Here is a 14326-nt window from a genome sequence, read left to right on the forward strand (position 1 = left end):
ATAAATAGGGAGGTTGAGTCCGGTCACGTTTTCGATATATCTGTTCACATAAAGGTCATTCAAATGTCTATCACGCGTAAAAGAGTCGGCTACGTACTTCATAGGTTCCCCTCGACATCTGCGCAGCAAGTAATACAGGACGTATTGACCACAAACTGTAGAGAACGGAGCTTGTAGTATTTGATGATTGTAGACCCATGTACAAACGTTTTTATCGAGAAATCTCTTAAATTCCACGTAGTAGGGTTGACTACCATACGAGTCAAAATATTCTCCGCGGTAGGGATCCTTCAGATAAAAAGCCACCCAATGTGTCCCACCTCCGCTACTGTCATCGGTGTTTGATACGAACGCTGCGGGATACTCCAACACTTTAGCCTTAGGCAGTTGATCTCTAGCATAAACGCCGAAGAACACGTTTCTAGTGTACGGATTAGTCGACAGAATACAATTCAGTTGATTCGTGTCCATCGCAGCTAGAAATCAGTCAATACGTTTCTGTCTCTGTCAATATCGATAACGTTATCGTATTCAGCATAAATCAAAACGGACACAGTCTCAGTCAATGCTTGTCTGAACTGAATCTCAAGACCAATCTTCCCTTCTTGTATCAAATTGAGGTGATAATCGCTGGCCGATTCGTCGGGAGTGAGGTCAAATGCGAAGATTGTGTACCCTTCGGGATATTCGTCTCCAGTGATGCCGTTTTTTTGGTCTTGACCCATTTTATTTGTACCGGTAAATAGAGTGTAATAAGCCATGATGCAACTTCTGCCACCAGCTGCCGTGAAGTCTGTCTTCAATGGCTTTGCGGGAACTTGCTCGCCTCTAACGTTGAGAACGAGTGAAGTGATACCGTAATTCTGGAAGTTGAATGGATTGGTTTCGTAGGATCCATTGAAAGACTTATTAGAAACCAGACACAGGATGATTCTTTTGGGCAATTGACCAATGAATATCAAATCTTTGTTTAATGACATAGTACCAGTCGAGATGGAAGCGATTTTCATAACGCATCGATCGATGGTGTATTTTGCAGTACCTTGTTTCAACGCTTCGACGTGTCCCAGTTGTACGCTGGGGCTCAACTTGACTTTTCTCACTAGGAGAGTAGCGTCGGTGATGACTACTTTGAATGCTGGATTTTCGGTTGAACTGATCAAGCAGAACTGATTTTTACTTCGATGTAATTTCAGTCTCACTTCCACCCCATTGAGTAAATACTTTGGTTGAAAAAATATGTCCCTGTGTATTCGTCCGATCATGTCGACCGTCTTACTGAGTGATGTATATGCGTATCGACGTTTGAGTCCCATGTTAGCGTCATCATCATCAGCCCTTGGGTTTGCAACATTCATTTTTCCAGCGGTGTCCTTCTCAAATATCGCAGCACCAATCTGCGTTGATTGGGCGTCGCCTCCATAAATCAATAGCGTTTCGATCATGGCTCGGTAAGAATAGGTGGGATATGCATCCGAAATCTGCTTTCCATTTAGGTACACGTCGATTTGATTGAAGAGGGAATGCAACCACAAGTTTGCAAGCCCTACAGTGGTGTCCGCAGCCAAATTACTTCCGTTTGCATTCGTGATTTTAGCCTTGATGTGCAAAAGCGTAGAACCAATATCGATGTAGTCACTTCCGACCGAAGGTATTACAAATTCGATCGGACCATCGGCTATATTCGTGAGTGGGTTTACCTCTTCGTAACTTCCTTTTTCGATACTTGTCTGTGTCAGAGGAATAGTAAAGAGATCGAGTTCCGTTTTTGCGCATTCACATGAGTGTTCGTGTACAAAAGCCATGATGTTCAGTCGAATATATCCGGAGATCTTCTCCTCTTCTTAGCATTGGAAGAAATGACACATCTCGTTGTTGTCTTCTTTCTTTTGTTGGTGCGTCCTCGCCCCATTTGAGAGGGTCTTCCAAATAAATTGCTCAATACCGAAGAAGTAATTTGACGACCCGCAGTCTTTGTTCTACTCAAAGCCGCTTTTTTTAAAGTTTTTCCCTTGTACAGCATCACCTAGAATACCCAAACTGGCATCGAGCGCTGGTTTTGCCACTGCTTTCAGACCTTGTGTTAACAGAGGTGCGGCCGATCTCGCCAATCCAGAAAACATACTTCCGATTCCATATCCGCGTTGCAGTCTCGCGCCAGAAAATACAGATCCTCGTCCAATCTGATTCATGTAGTAATTTCTATAAACCCCCACGTGAGGAGTGTAAGGTCAATGTCTGTTCATTTTTTTTTCACACTAGCGAAGGACGAGCTTTGCGAAAACTCAGCGTCACGATCACTCGTCCGCGTTGAAATGCCACCTTCTCAGACCTTATATCAATCTCCACAGTCTCAAATGTTGACGTTCGAATCGGCAGGAAGTAAGGTTTGTTGTAAGTGTGATTGACGCTATCTCCGTGGGTTCCTTCAACATTGACTATTCTCAAGAGAGGTACGGAAACGTCACCGACCATTTGGTGTTCAACTATATTGCAATACACGTAGAGGGAATACAAACTTCTAATGTCGGCAAGGTAGGGACTAGTGCGTCTTTCGTTTGTAATTGTTGTATTTGAGGGAAATCCTAACAGTTCAGCCAATCCACCCATCAAGATTACACGAGCTCCTTCTTCATGCGCCACGGTCACTCCCCTTGACCTCGAATTATATGTCATCAGTATTTCATCTGGTAGACCTTTTTCTCGAATCGCATCTAAAATCATTTTGATCGAGTTGTAGTAGCCCGGATTCAATTTCAGTTCTCCGTGATCTCTCATATTGGGTGAGAAATCGTAAAAGATCCTATTTTCGTCATGTACGACGTTGTACCACGAATTTGGGTAGTGGATGTCGGCCAATGCTACTTCCCAATCGCCATCTAGCGAAAGCGTTCTCTGTAGTTTGACAGTGTATTTTGTCAACGTGTTATTCGGGAACACATCGAGCGAGGCATTATTAGGGAGCGTCAAAAAGTAATTCTGTCCCAACATGATGATCTTTTGAAATGAATCGGGTCATTTTGTGTGTGAACGGTATTTATAAACGTTGCAAGTCCCTGATCCAAGAATTAAACGAATCATCATACCCACGCCACTTAACGAAATATTCCACGTGGCCTTTACGTTTTCTCTTGCGCTGCACTTTCTCCACAATGTACAATGCATCGTCGTCTTTTACTATTTTCTGAAGTTCTTCTTCGTAGAAAGTACCTTCCAACATTTCGCCGTTGTAATCTGAAATTTTGTAAACAGGTGGTTGTGTGTTGAGACGTCCAACAATCGTGATTACCTCTTCGGTCCAATTGGGTAGGTAACCTTTCTTGAAAACGTGTTTGGTTTTACTGATTCTGACTCTGTCACCGAGTTTATAAATCTTCCTCTTCTTCAACCCCTTTTTCTCTGTGCTTAGATCACCGTACAATATGTCTCTGACCTTTTTCTGGTTCGCATAGGTAACGAGTGAGGGTTTGGTATTTATACTTCTGTGATGGGTATTGTTGTAAGAACGTACCATGTCGTCTAATACAGGTAGATAAGTCAACGTGTTGTTCTTCGTGAAATATCTGAACATTTTTTTCCTTGATGGTTCTGTTGTATCTCTCCACAATGCTGGCTTTAGTCTCATTGCCTGTAGTAAAGAACTTAACGTCTTCGCTCTTGAGGTAGTTCTGAAAAATTCTGTTGGTGAATTCAGTTCCTCTGTCTGTGTGCAAAACGTCAGGGCGACGCCCCTTCCCGAGTATTTTCCGAAATGCCTCGACCAAACTCGCCACTCTCTTGTCTTTCAGAGGTACAACGAAAGCATATTTTGAAAAAAACATCGATACACGTCAATAAGAACTTGTATCCACTGTTGTATCTGGATATCGAGGAGAGATTGCATAGATCAGCCTCCCACTGCTTGTCCACTTGGAAAACCACCACCCTCCTTCTTTTAAAGGACCGTCTAGAAGGTTTGTGCAGAGTATATGTATCCTGTTTACTCAACCACTTCTTCACGTCCGACTTGGTTATCTTTTTCCCTCTCTTTGTTTTTTTTACGGCAGCATAAAGGGAATTCAAACCCCTGTAACTTCCAGGACTTTGGACATCGTAAAACAGTTCGTCTAGAACGGTGTCCATCTTCTTCGTCATTGTTTACGGGTGTGGTGATTTCACACGCGCAGAGGCAGTGGATACGTTCGATAAACGAAAGCAAAGCAGGACAGCGTGAATCCATCACGACCGACTGGACCAAAGTGAGATCTAGCGGTTGCGACGAGGTTCTATTTAATACGTCACCCACATGTGTCGAGGATGAATGGGAGTGGAAACCACATGGGGTCCACGTCTCTTCGGAACTCTCCCCTTGAGTGTGTTGGTATGTATGTAAGACCACCGATCTGTATTGCCAACAAGGTCTTGAGGTACATTTGGCATTTTCATAACTTCGGCAAATTCTCTCCAACCTGTGGGGGTGAAATTCTTCCTTTTACGCAAGAAATCATTGACTAAATCGATGATGTGCGTGCCTGGCACGGATTGTCCATCAATGATTAATTCACCATTTTCACCCCAGTCGACCCATTGGTTCTGTTTAACTTTCTGTAGTAGAAGCTTCGCTTTTCTCTGCATGCTCTTGGGAACACTTTGTAAGACTTCGGATGTAATTTGATCTGGCACACCGTCTTTGTCAGGTTGAGATTCCCGATCGGCTACAGCAACAGTGCTTGGTAATTGTTGCGTAACGGAGATTGGAATCGGTTCGTTTTTCTTCTCCCGCAACAACAAGTACTTGCGTAGAACCTGTTGGTACAGTTTGACTTTTTCATCTTCAGGCAACTCTTCCATTTGCGTTATGTCGTTCATGTCTCTATCCTTCGTAGTCAATGATTTCACCACAGGTCTCGTCATTTGAGCATCCTAGCTTTGGATGGTAGTTAATAGCTCAGCAGGGACTAAAGCCATCTTCTTCACGGATTCCATCTATTTAAGACGTAGTAGGGGAGGGAGTATGCTCGAAATTAAGGGAGCAATCAAGGCGGTCAGGAAACCTCCTTTCTGAACCAGAATTTTTTTCTTTTCCTTGACTGGAGTTTTTCTTATTGGACAGTGCTCGGAGATGTTTCACGTACAACGCCAATTTTCTTTTCTGACTAGGTAATAGCTGGACGTTTCCTTTCAACACATTAATCGAGCATTCACACAGATACTGTATCAAGTCACTAGAGGCTCCATCGATTATCCCCTTTTGTAGTTTCGAGTTGGCCTTGTGCAATACAGAGAGAAAATCAGCGTTCTTTCGCATGCGGGATGACATGGTGAAATGACTGACGGTACACTATCGGTACTTGAGATGAAAGTATGTTCGTTCGAATGCGTATTTCCTCAGGGGTGTCTGGCATCAGATCCACAAGGAGGTAACCGTGAGGTTCTTGGGTGGCATCGGTGAATGCCTCCTGAAGAAACTTAATGTTTCCGGGGTACATTTGCTTTGCCAGAACGTGACTTGTGATGCGTCCCTCGGATTTTTAAACAGGAAAATGTAGTGCGTGTTGAGACTGATGGTTCTCGATTGTCTGCCCTGATGAAAAGATTTTGCAAAATCAGTATCACGGATAAATTTCGATGGTGAGATCCCTTCGTAAAGAACTGGGCGATTTGTTTATCGTTACCCGTTTCTGTCATCAGATCATCTATCACCAACAAGTTTCTTTTAGTCGGGTCGATTATTCTACCAATATCTGGAGGTATCCTTTCGATAAAGCGAATTTGAGGCACTGTCTTCATCATTTCCAAATAGGCTGGCTGAAACTCGCCGTAGCACCAATAGATAACGTCTGGTGGTAGAGATATGACGCTGTCACATTGTTCTAATATCTGTATGACTACAAATGTCTTGCCGGACTGTGTGGGACCGCACACGAGAGAGGTAAATGGGTGTTTCAATCTTGCATCCATGACGATATGATAGGACCTCGCTGGTTATCGCGTCTCCTTTTACGTTCTTCAATGTACTTTTTCATCATCCAGTTTAAAACAAAATAAGGCAGTGTACATAAACCAGAATAGACGAGTGATAGAACCAAGTCCGATTTGGTAGAGCCCATGCCAATGTGATTGTTCAAGGTTCAAATGGATGAATGATGGGTAACCGACGATCTAGCTTCTATTTATATATTTTTTTGTTTTTAGAAGCCGTATGGGAGGGTACAGTAATCATCTTGTATCACCCGTTTGTCATAGACTAAACTGTACGTTTTAACTTCTTCTTTATTGAATATTCTATCTCCCTTGCGCGTTATTTTTCGAGGGTCTTTGACGTATAGAGGACCGCTTGTTCTCCGAACGAGTCGATTCATGGAGTCAAAATTAATTTCCAGTTGATTTCTGTAATTGAGGGTGAACCCTCTCACTTTACACACCGTTTGGTTCCCACTTTTGTCCGGTTTGTGTAGTCGGTATGCGTAATTATTCGGTCCTCCCGATACGAAATGTGTGATGTAATTATCCGTCGGAGTTATTTCTCTCGTCAAATCTCCGAGATAATCACCCGTCGGTGAATCCCATTCTCCAGCTCGTTGGATGTAAATGATGGAATCTGTGTCAAAGTACAAGACTCTACTACCTAATTTCTCCAGAACACTGTAGAGTTTAATTCAGGCATAGCTTGTCGTCATGGCAGCCAGTACAACGTTCGTATTGGGTGCTTCGGTAATGTAGTCTTCTTTATCGCAGTGCTGGACAAGAACCATTTCGTCAGAGACAAAAGAAAGATCTGTGACGTCCTTTGTACTATCCATCAACATTCCAACAGTTTGGCGGGTGTTTCTACATACGTGCTCCGTCCAAAGTTTGATCTCTGTCCCAGCTTTCCCCAGAACGAGTTGAGATTTAGCTTGGCGAGAGCTCTGAGACCAGGATTGGTGGTTATCTTGCTTCTGTCCAAGACGATACCTTCTCTTTCACGGTACCTTTGGATGTACATGGTTCGGTCTTCCTCAGTGTGACTCCACTCTGGAAAACCGGAAGACTCTTGTTTAATTTTCAGAAACATGTTGATGTAATCGGTGAACAACCCTCCTTCTCCAGTTTCAGGGTTGTATGTTGCCGACTCATCGTAATGCCACACTTCGTATACCTTGGTGATGCGATACCCTACTTCTTCAGCCTTTTTCAATTCCGGAGTGCACCAAACACCCGTCAGCTGACGTTCATTGACACCATGGTGACATTTGTCTTGATTCATGGTTTCCGCGCATTTGGAACAGAGTGGGAACATCAGTTTGTTGGTCACCCTGAAATGTAGAACTTGTATATACAATCTCCTCAGAGGTAAAACGTCGCACTTGGTAATACCAAAATAGTCTGTGGGTTTGGCGATAAAGTCTTTAGTTACGACTGTTGGGTGGCCAACTGGATATCGCGAGGTCTTATTGATGTACGGGTAGAGGCTGCAAAAGTCAACATATTCTATCATTTCGCCTTCCTTGACCTCGTAATACAGACGCAGGGCATTGGTACGACCCCCACGAAAAGCCTCTCTACCTCTGATAGGATTTGAGATATCTAAGCATCCGACAAACCTCTCGACTTTGTGATTGTTCTTCATCAGGTTTTTGAAATCGCATTCCCACATGGTGACTAGCGAGTATCCTTTCGATTTCAACCACTCTTCCCTCGCCAGTAGTCTTTTGTAGAGGGATGTCATACTGAGTTCATTCTTGCGATTTGTCTCATTCCTTCTGGGAAAACACTTTGGACAACCATGGAAGTAACAATCGTAGTACTCATACAAGGTTTCGGTAGAAGCATCATATCCGTCTACGTAATAAGGTCCAATTTTCATCTCCATTCTGGAATTACGAACATGTTGAATATGCGTGTTATTGATGTGTGCCTCGTATTCCATCCATCTTATAGCATTTGTAGATTGATTCTGGGAGCTGAGGTACCCTTTCTCAGGCACAACCCCGATTGTGTCAGGAGTCAGGAAATGCTTTCGAAATATGACGTTGCACACGGAAGCGATCGTGATGCAACGGCTGAAGGGGTCAACTTTGGTGAGATCCATCATCATCGATCTAAATGGCAAACAACACTCCTTGAGTATGCGCACGTCGCTCCGACAGTACTTGAGTAGTTCTTTACGTAAATCATAAACAGAGTTATTTTCTACTTCTCCATTGTACCATGTGTAGAATATCTTTCTAGCCGCCTCCTTCATACCATCTGGGTCAAAATAACGAGCCCCGGGTATCGGTCCTCTGTAATTGTCTCCAGTGGTTCTCGGAAACAGGTGAGGAAAAAACCCCTTGTGTAACTCGTCTATGCCGAAGGTCTTAGGAAGTTTAGATAGAGCCATGGGCAGGAAATTCAAGCTATCAATGAATTTGATATCTGCACGACGAATGTATAGTTGCATGACTTTTGAACCATTCATGATGACTTCGGGTAGTATCTTGTGATCGTGACAGTATTTCAGAATCATAATTCCATCATACCCCTTCGAATTATGCGCGATGAAAATCATCCCATTATGCTCTTTTTCTAATGCCAACTCGCAGAAATCTTCCAAGGTACGTGAACCATTGAACACTTTCTCCGTACTCGGTGGAATTCGCGCTACGCACAAATCTGGAATATGAGTGCAATGTTCGTCGGTCGTGCATTCAAAATCGTAAAAGACGTAGTTACCATGGCTGTCAGAGTTATCCTCCTGAAATTCTTCCATCGAATCGTCAGATTCTTGGTTCTTTTTTCTATCGGTGAGTGGTTGAATGTAACACAGGTGGTCGTACGTCTGAAAAGACTTGCAGGTTTTGCAGTAAACTTCGTTACATTTGGGAGACTCATCACGATATTTGAGGAGTTTGTGACATTTTTCGCAACGTTGAACTGACTGGCAAAGAGTTTTTCCCATTAACTGACTTTTGATGCCTTTCGAAACATTCTTCGTTCTTGAAAAATATGTGACAATTTCCGCATTTTTGCCATCGTGTAACCACGCAGTCCAGTTGATTTCCACAACTCAAACATCCCGTCGGACACATGTGATCGTAACGGTTGGAATAAGACTTGTCACACCTAGTGCAATAGTAGTCCTTTCCCAGAAAACCAGTCATTTTCGTGATGACGTTGTAGTGTTTATCTTTCAGAAACAGATATATATCTTTGGAACCATCTGCGGCATCGCCCACAAAGATGATGGAGTCAAAATGATCGTGCGACAATACGTGTATTCTGAAATCGGGTAACACGCTCTGGAATTTGTTAATCTCTTCGATGCCACATGGTCCCTGTTCGACTCTGGCCTTCCGTAAAAGTTCTCTAGCTCGGACGGTTTGCATAGAGTAGTTCGCCGTTTTTTTCCGCTTTATAGAATCCCACACCGATGGTGGATTTTCGTCTTTTGTGGCATGTGCCATGGCGACCACGATCGCTCTTGCGCAACACATCTGGTCATCGGAAACGATTTCAATGACAGATTTGGAATTTCTCAACCTGTCTGCGATATTTGTATCAAACTGTCGCTTCCTCCCACGTGTTTTGCCGGCACCAAGAGGCATTTCAACAGATACTGTCCTGATGGTGATATTTTCCTCAAGGGATATATCTTGGTAAGACTGTAGAATCCTCTCCACTTTTGACATCACCTTGTCAACATTCATGTCCTCAACCGGTATAAATGGTAACCAAATTTCGTTGTTCAAGTTGGGTACGTTTATGGAAATGCGAATTTGGTCATGTTCGTAAAGGTCAGAGGTGACCAGCTCGAGCAGTTGATGAAAAGTAGCGTGCAATACGCTATGCACTTCATCGAACGTATTGGCATTTGGATGCGAAACTTTTACGACCCAGTCCGTTCCACTCACCTTAAACTTTTTGACAAAACGTTTTCTCTTACTGACAAGATTGAAATTAATCTTGTAGGTGATATTCTCGTCACTATCATCTGTGTCAGTATCACTGTAATAAAATTTCAAATTAAATAAATAAATAAATAAATAAATAAATAAATAAATAAATAAATAAATAAATACACAAATATATGGATAAATAATCATTAAACAAACAAACAAAACAAACAAATAAACAAACAAACAAATAAATAAATAAATAAATAAATAAATAAATAAATAAATAAATAAATAAATAAATAAATAAATAAATAAATAAATAAATAAATAAATAAATAAATAAATAAATAAATAAATAACTTACGAAACACTATCTTTCGTAGGTGATTTCTCAGATGTGTTGTCTTCACTGAAAAAATAAGAGTTATATTATTTTTATTATACATATTGTTTACTAAATCTTCACGCGCATATCGAACGAGTTATTTATATAGTATTCGAATACACACCTGCTAATAAAACCATATTCATGTTCTAGGTCTGACAAAGTTTTAAGCTGTGAATTGCTTTCCCTGTAAATTCAAAAAGTTAAAAAACATGTTTTATCCTGTTTTATTTTTCCTCAGGTAAAATTTGAAATAAAAAAATAAAATAAATAAATAAAATAAAATAAATAAATAAATAAATAAATAAATAAATAAATAAATAAATAAATAAATAAATAAATAAATAAATAAATAAATAAATAAATAAATAAATAAATAAATAAATAAATAAATAACCCTTCATCTGAATTGTCGCTTTCTTCTGTTTGTCTGAAAATGACAAGAGTTTTGAATCAGCTAGAACTTTATGGTCAGTTCAAAAAAAAAAACTTACTCAGATATAGAGGGCGTGCATTCATGCTCCGATTAAAAACAAAAGATTTTGAACGAGCTAAGGTTGGAAAATAACGTTGCTATGTTCAAACATGTTGGCGGGTAACGCTATACAATATGTTGACCTTCATGACAAAATAAAAGGTCAAGTCTAGTGAAAAGACACCCTAACTGATTTGGAATATACCGCACATAATCATTGTTTTAAAGCTGAGGGGTATGCTCGATGAATGAGTCCAAGCAAGTCTTGATTCGCTGTGTCAAGGCATTCTTTGCGAATGACCGTGGTATGACATCATTTGAAAATATTGTAGTTTTCGTTTTTAGTAAACAAGTCTTCATTAATTATACATTTTCTACCTACTCAGACTTTCTATTTTCTGTGCCAATTTATAACAATGTCTCTCATAGCATAACAAGATAAGTATTCTTTAAAGACGTAAAGACTCATGGGTAGAAACTTTCCCCTGGTTTCAACTGACAGTTTTTTCAAAAAAACAAAAACTCACATATCCCGAATTATTAGGTAGTGTTTACAACATGAAAACAAAAAGTAAAAAATGAATTCCCTACCTTATATTATCTGTGGACGCCATTTCATTCCGTGTAACGGGTGTGGCTCGTTTATTCATACTGACTCAGCTAAGAAGTCACTGTGATAAATACATTCTAACGATTTGTGTTTTGATAGCAGATCTGACACCCTGAAATGCCCTAGATAACAGACATTCATAAACCCCCACCCCCTGGATCCAGGAACAGATGTGAATTTGTTTATTTTACTATAAACATCTTTGTGTCTGTGTGGTCAGTTTGTGCACAGTTACAAACTAGTAACCGTGGTTTGTGTGATAAAAAATGGATCGTGTCTGACACCCATCGCTCAACACCTTAGCGAACTCAGCATTGATTTCCCCTGGATTCATGAACTGTTTTTGAACAGGACATGTGTTTGTCTATTTGTGTGATAACAATGGATTATGACGACATAGGTCTGACACTCATCGCTCAACACCATAGCGAACTCGACTTTGATTTTCCCCCTGGATTCATGAGCTGTTTTTGAACGGAAGAAACCTGTTTATTTTACCATAAACATGTGTGTGTGTGTGTGATGAATCTATAAATATATTTGACTTGGTTAGGAAAAATGCTGACATGATGTAAACATCCGGGGCAACAGAAAGAGGAATTTTTTAACACAAGACGAGGGTATTGCGAATCATTTTATCACTGACGAGCGTACTCGCAACATGGCTTCGAACCAGCTCAGCATTTACCTTAATGAATTCTCAGGCAGTTTCCTACAGGACGCGACTCCTGGAATGTCTACTCCAGCTACAGCACAGCCCGATGTTTCTGAAAATTCAACTCGCCGTATTAAACGACGCAAAGTCACGAATGCACTAGCTATAAGTGGCACAACGCGTCCGTCGCCAGCTCCACCGAGAGGTGAGGCCGACATTTTTACATATTTGCTTTGCCCTGTCAAGCAATTGTTTGTCACAGTGAATACTTTTCGTGGACAAACTTATGTTCACATTCACGAGCACTATAATGGTCACCCAACAAAACGTGGTGTATCCTTACGGATGAACCAGTTCAGAATATTGAATGATATTATGCCTCGAATCAACCGGGCTATCAGGTATGTTCGTTTTCATTTAAAAATCCAAATATTCGTTGCTCATTTCCCGACTTCTAATACATGGAACATTTTATGTATTAAAATGATAAAACCGTGAATTTAAAACCCACTGAATATGCCTGAAATGGTAAATCAGAGAAATAGTCATTTACAGTTTGTTTTTGTTGTATTTTTTCACAGGCAGCAGTCTGAGGAAACCACTGGATAAACTTGTCAATCATTCTCCGTAGTACAGTGAAAGACACTCGTGAAATGTGTTTAGATTCCTGTGAAATTACGCTATCAACTCGTGAAATGGATTCCCAATTCCTTGACATTATACAACAGCATATATAGAATAAGAATGTCAATCATTCTCCGTAGTACAGTGAAAGACACTCGTGAAATGTGTTTAGTTTCCTGTGAAATTACGCTATCAACTCGTGAAATGGATTCCAAACTCCTTGACATTATACAACAGCATATATAGAATAAGAATGTCAATCATTCTCCGTAGTACAGTGAAAGACACTCGGTGAGTTTTCTACTGATCCCTAACCCTATTTGTTGCGCAGATGACGATGGAAACCTGTGAACTCCGTAGCCGACTCTTTTACGTGTGATAGACATTTGAATGACCTTTATGTGAACAGATATATCGAAAACTATATATATATATATATATATATAATTATCGAATTCATATTATTTCTTTTTTCTTTTTATCACAGATGAGCGATTCTGATTAGAAAAAAAAGTGTGTATTGACTTTTCGATGTTTTTCGTTTTTCTCTTGTTTTTATTATAATCGAATATTTCTTATATTACTCAGTTTTTAATCCATTCTTTTTGATTATTTACTCAAACAAGAAATAAAACAAACAAAACAAAACAAAAACAAATTGTATACTTTCTATATACTCAAAATGTCATTTTTTATTCTTATATTACTCAATTTTTAAATCCACTCTTTTTTGATTATTTACTCAAACAAAAAAAACAAAAAAAACAAAAACTAAACAAAAACAAAAACAAAAATGTATACTTTCTATATACTCAATTCAATTACTCAGTTTTTAATCCATTTTTTGATTATTTACTCATTAGTAGATTTCCCCTTCTTTGTGTAATAAACTCCGTTAGTTTTCAAAATGACGTGTATTTATTAGCGTGTGTGTGTGAGCGCCCTCTACAACACATTCTGAAAAATCTTTCGTCCACGCCTGTCCAATTAAAAAAAAAATAATTAAAAATAATTAAAAAAAAATAATTAAAAAAATTGATGGTAATTTATGCAAATGTATTCACGATGACCTCGACACGACCTCGTATTCACATCAATTTTATGTATGCAAATGTATTCACAATATCCCATTGTGACGTCATCCTCATTCAAATGAACCCCTTTACAGCCATGGTCCCATTTATGCTAATGTATGCACGAATTCCCATTGTGACGTCATTATTTATGCTCATCCATCCCGTATGACGTCATCGCATCCCAATATGAACAGCGTCCTCATGGTCGTCCCTATAGTACGACTTAAAATACTAACCATAAATTTATACATCGATGTTGCAGATATTTAACTAATGTATTTATAAATTAAATATAATTATATTCACGAGTCATTTGAAATAGTGTTGTCTTGCACATTGTTTTTTTATGACTTGTAATGCTTCATTAATCTGGGGTATCACTTCAATGCTTGTAACATTACTGAATCAATTGTAATAATTTATGTTAATTTGAACACTAGATGTGATGTACTAGCGGGAAAATGGTACAACGCAGAAATGAAGATGCAGCTAGACTGTAAGCCTCATGGGTAAAAGTTATGGGTCATGTCCCATTCTGTTTTGAGGTGAGTAAATGTAATGCTTCATTAATCAAAGGCATCAAATGAAGTTCACTGATTGTAATATTAATAGGCAGCCAGCCACTATAGTGTATTATTTTGATAGATGGCATCTTCGTGTTA

General features: G+C 39.7%; 2 protein-coding genes across 2 annotated transcripts; both read right to left on the minus strand.

Moving 5' to 3' along the window:
• Positions 1-476: 476 nt before the first annotated feature.
• LOC146735555 (uncharacterized protein F54H12.2-like) lies at positions 477-1805 on the minus strand. The gene has a single exon (XM_085505912.1). The coding sequence runs from the start codon at positions 1803-1805 to the stop codon at positions 477-479; it is 1329 nt and encodes a 442-aa protein (XP_085362038.1).
• Positions 1806-3037: 1232 nt separating this feature from the next.
• On the minus strand, positions 3038-11349 carry LOC146735556 (uncharacterized). The gene is made up of 7 exons (XM_085505913.1): positions 11291-11349; positions 10349-10411; positions 10204-10248; positions 8883-9948; positions 7142-8782; positions 7059-7110; positions 3038-3399 (listed from the first exon to the last, which is right to left on the minus strand). The coding sequence occupies exons 1-7, from the start codon at positions 11347-11349 to the stop codon at positions 3038-3040; spliced, it is 3288 nt and encodes a 1095-aa protein (XP_085362039.1).
• Between the last annotated feature and the right edge of the window lie 2977 nt (positions 11350-14326).

The sequence above is a fragment of the Saccoglossus kowalevskii genome, chromosome 12 (assembly GCF_978046115.1).
Source record: "Saccoglossus kowalevskii chromosome 12, keSacKowa6.1, whole genome shotgun sequence".
Lineage (NCBI taxonomy): Eukaryota > Metazoa > Hemichordata > Enteropneusta > Harrimaniidae > Saccoglossus > Saccoglossus kowalevskii.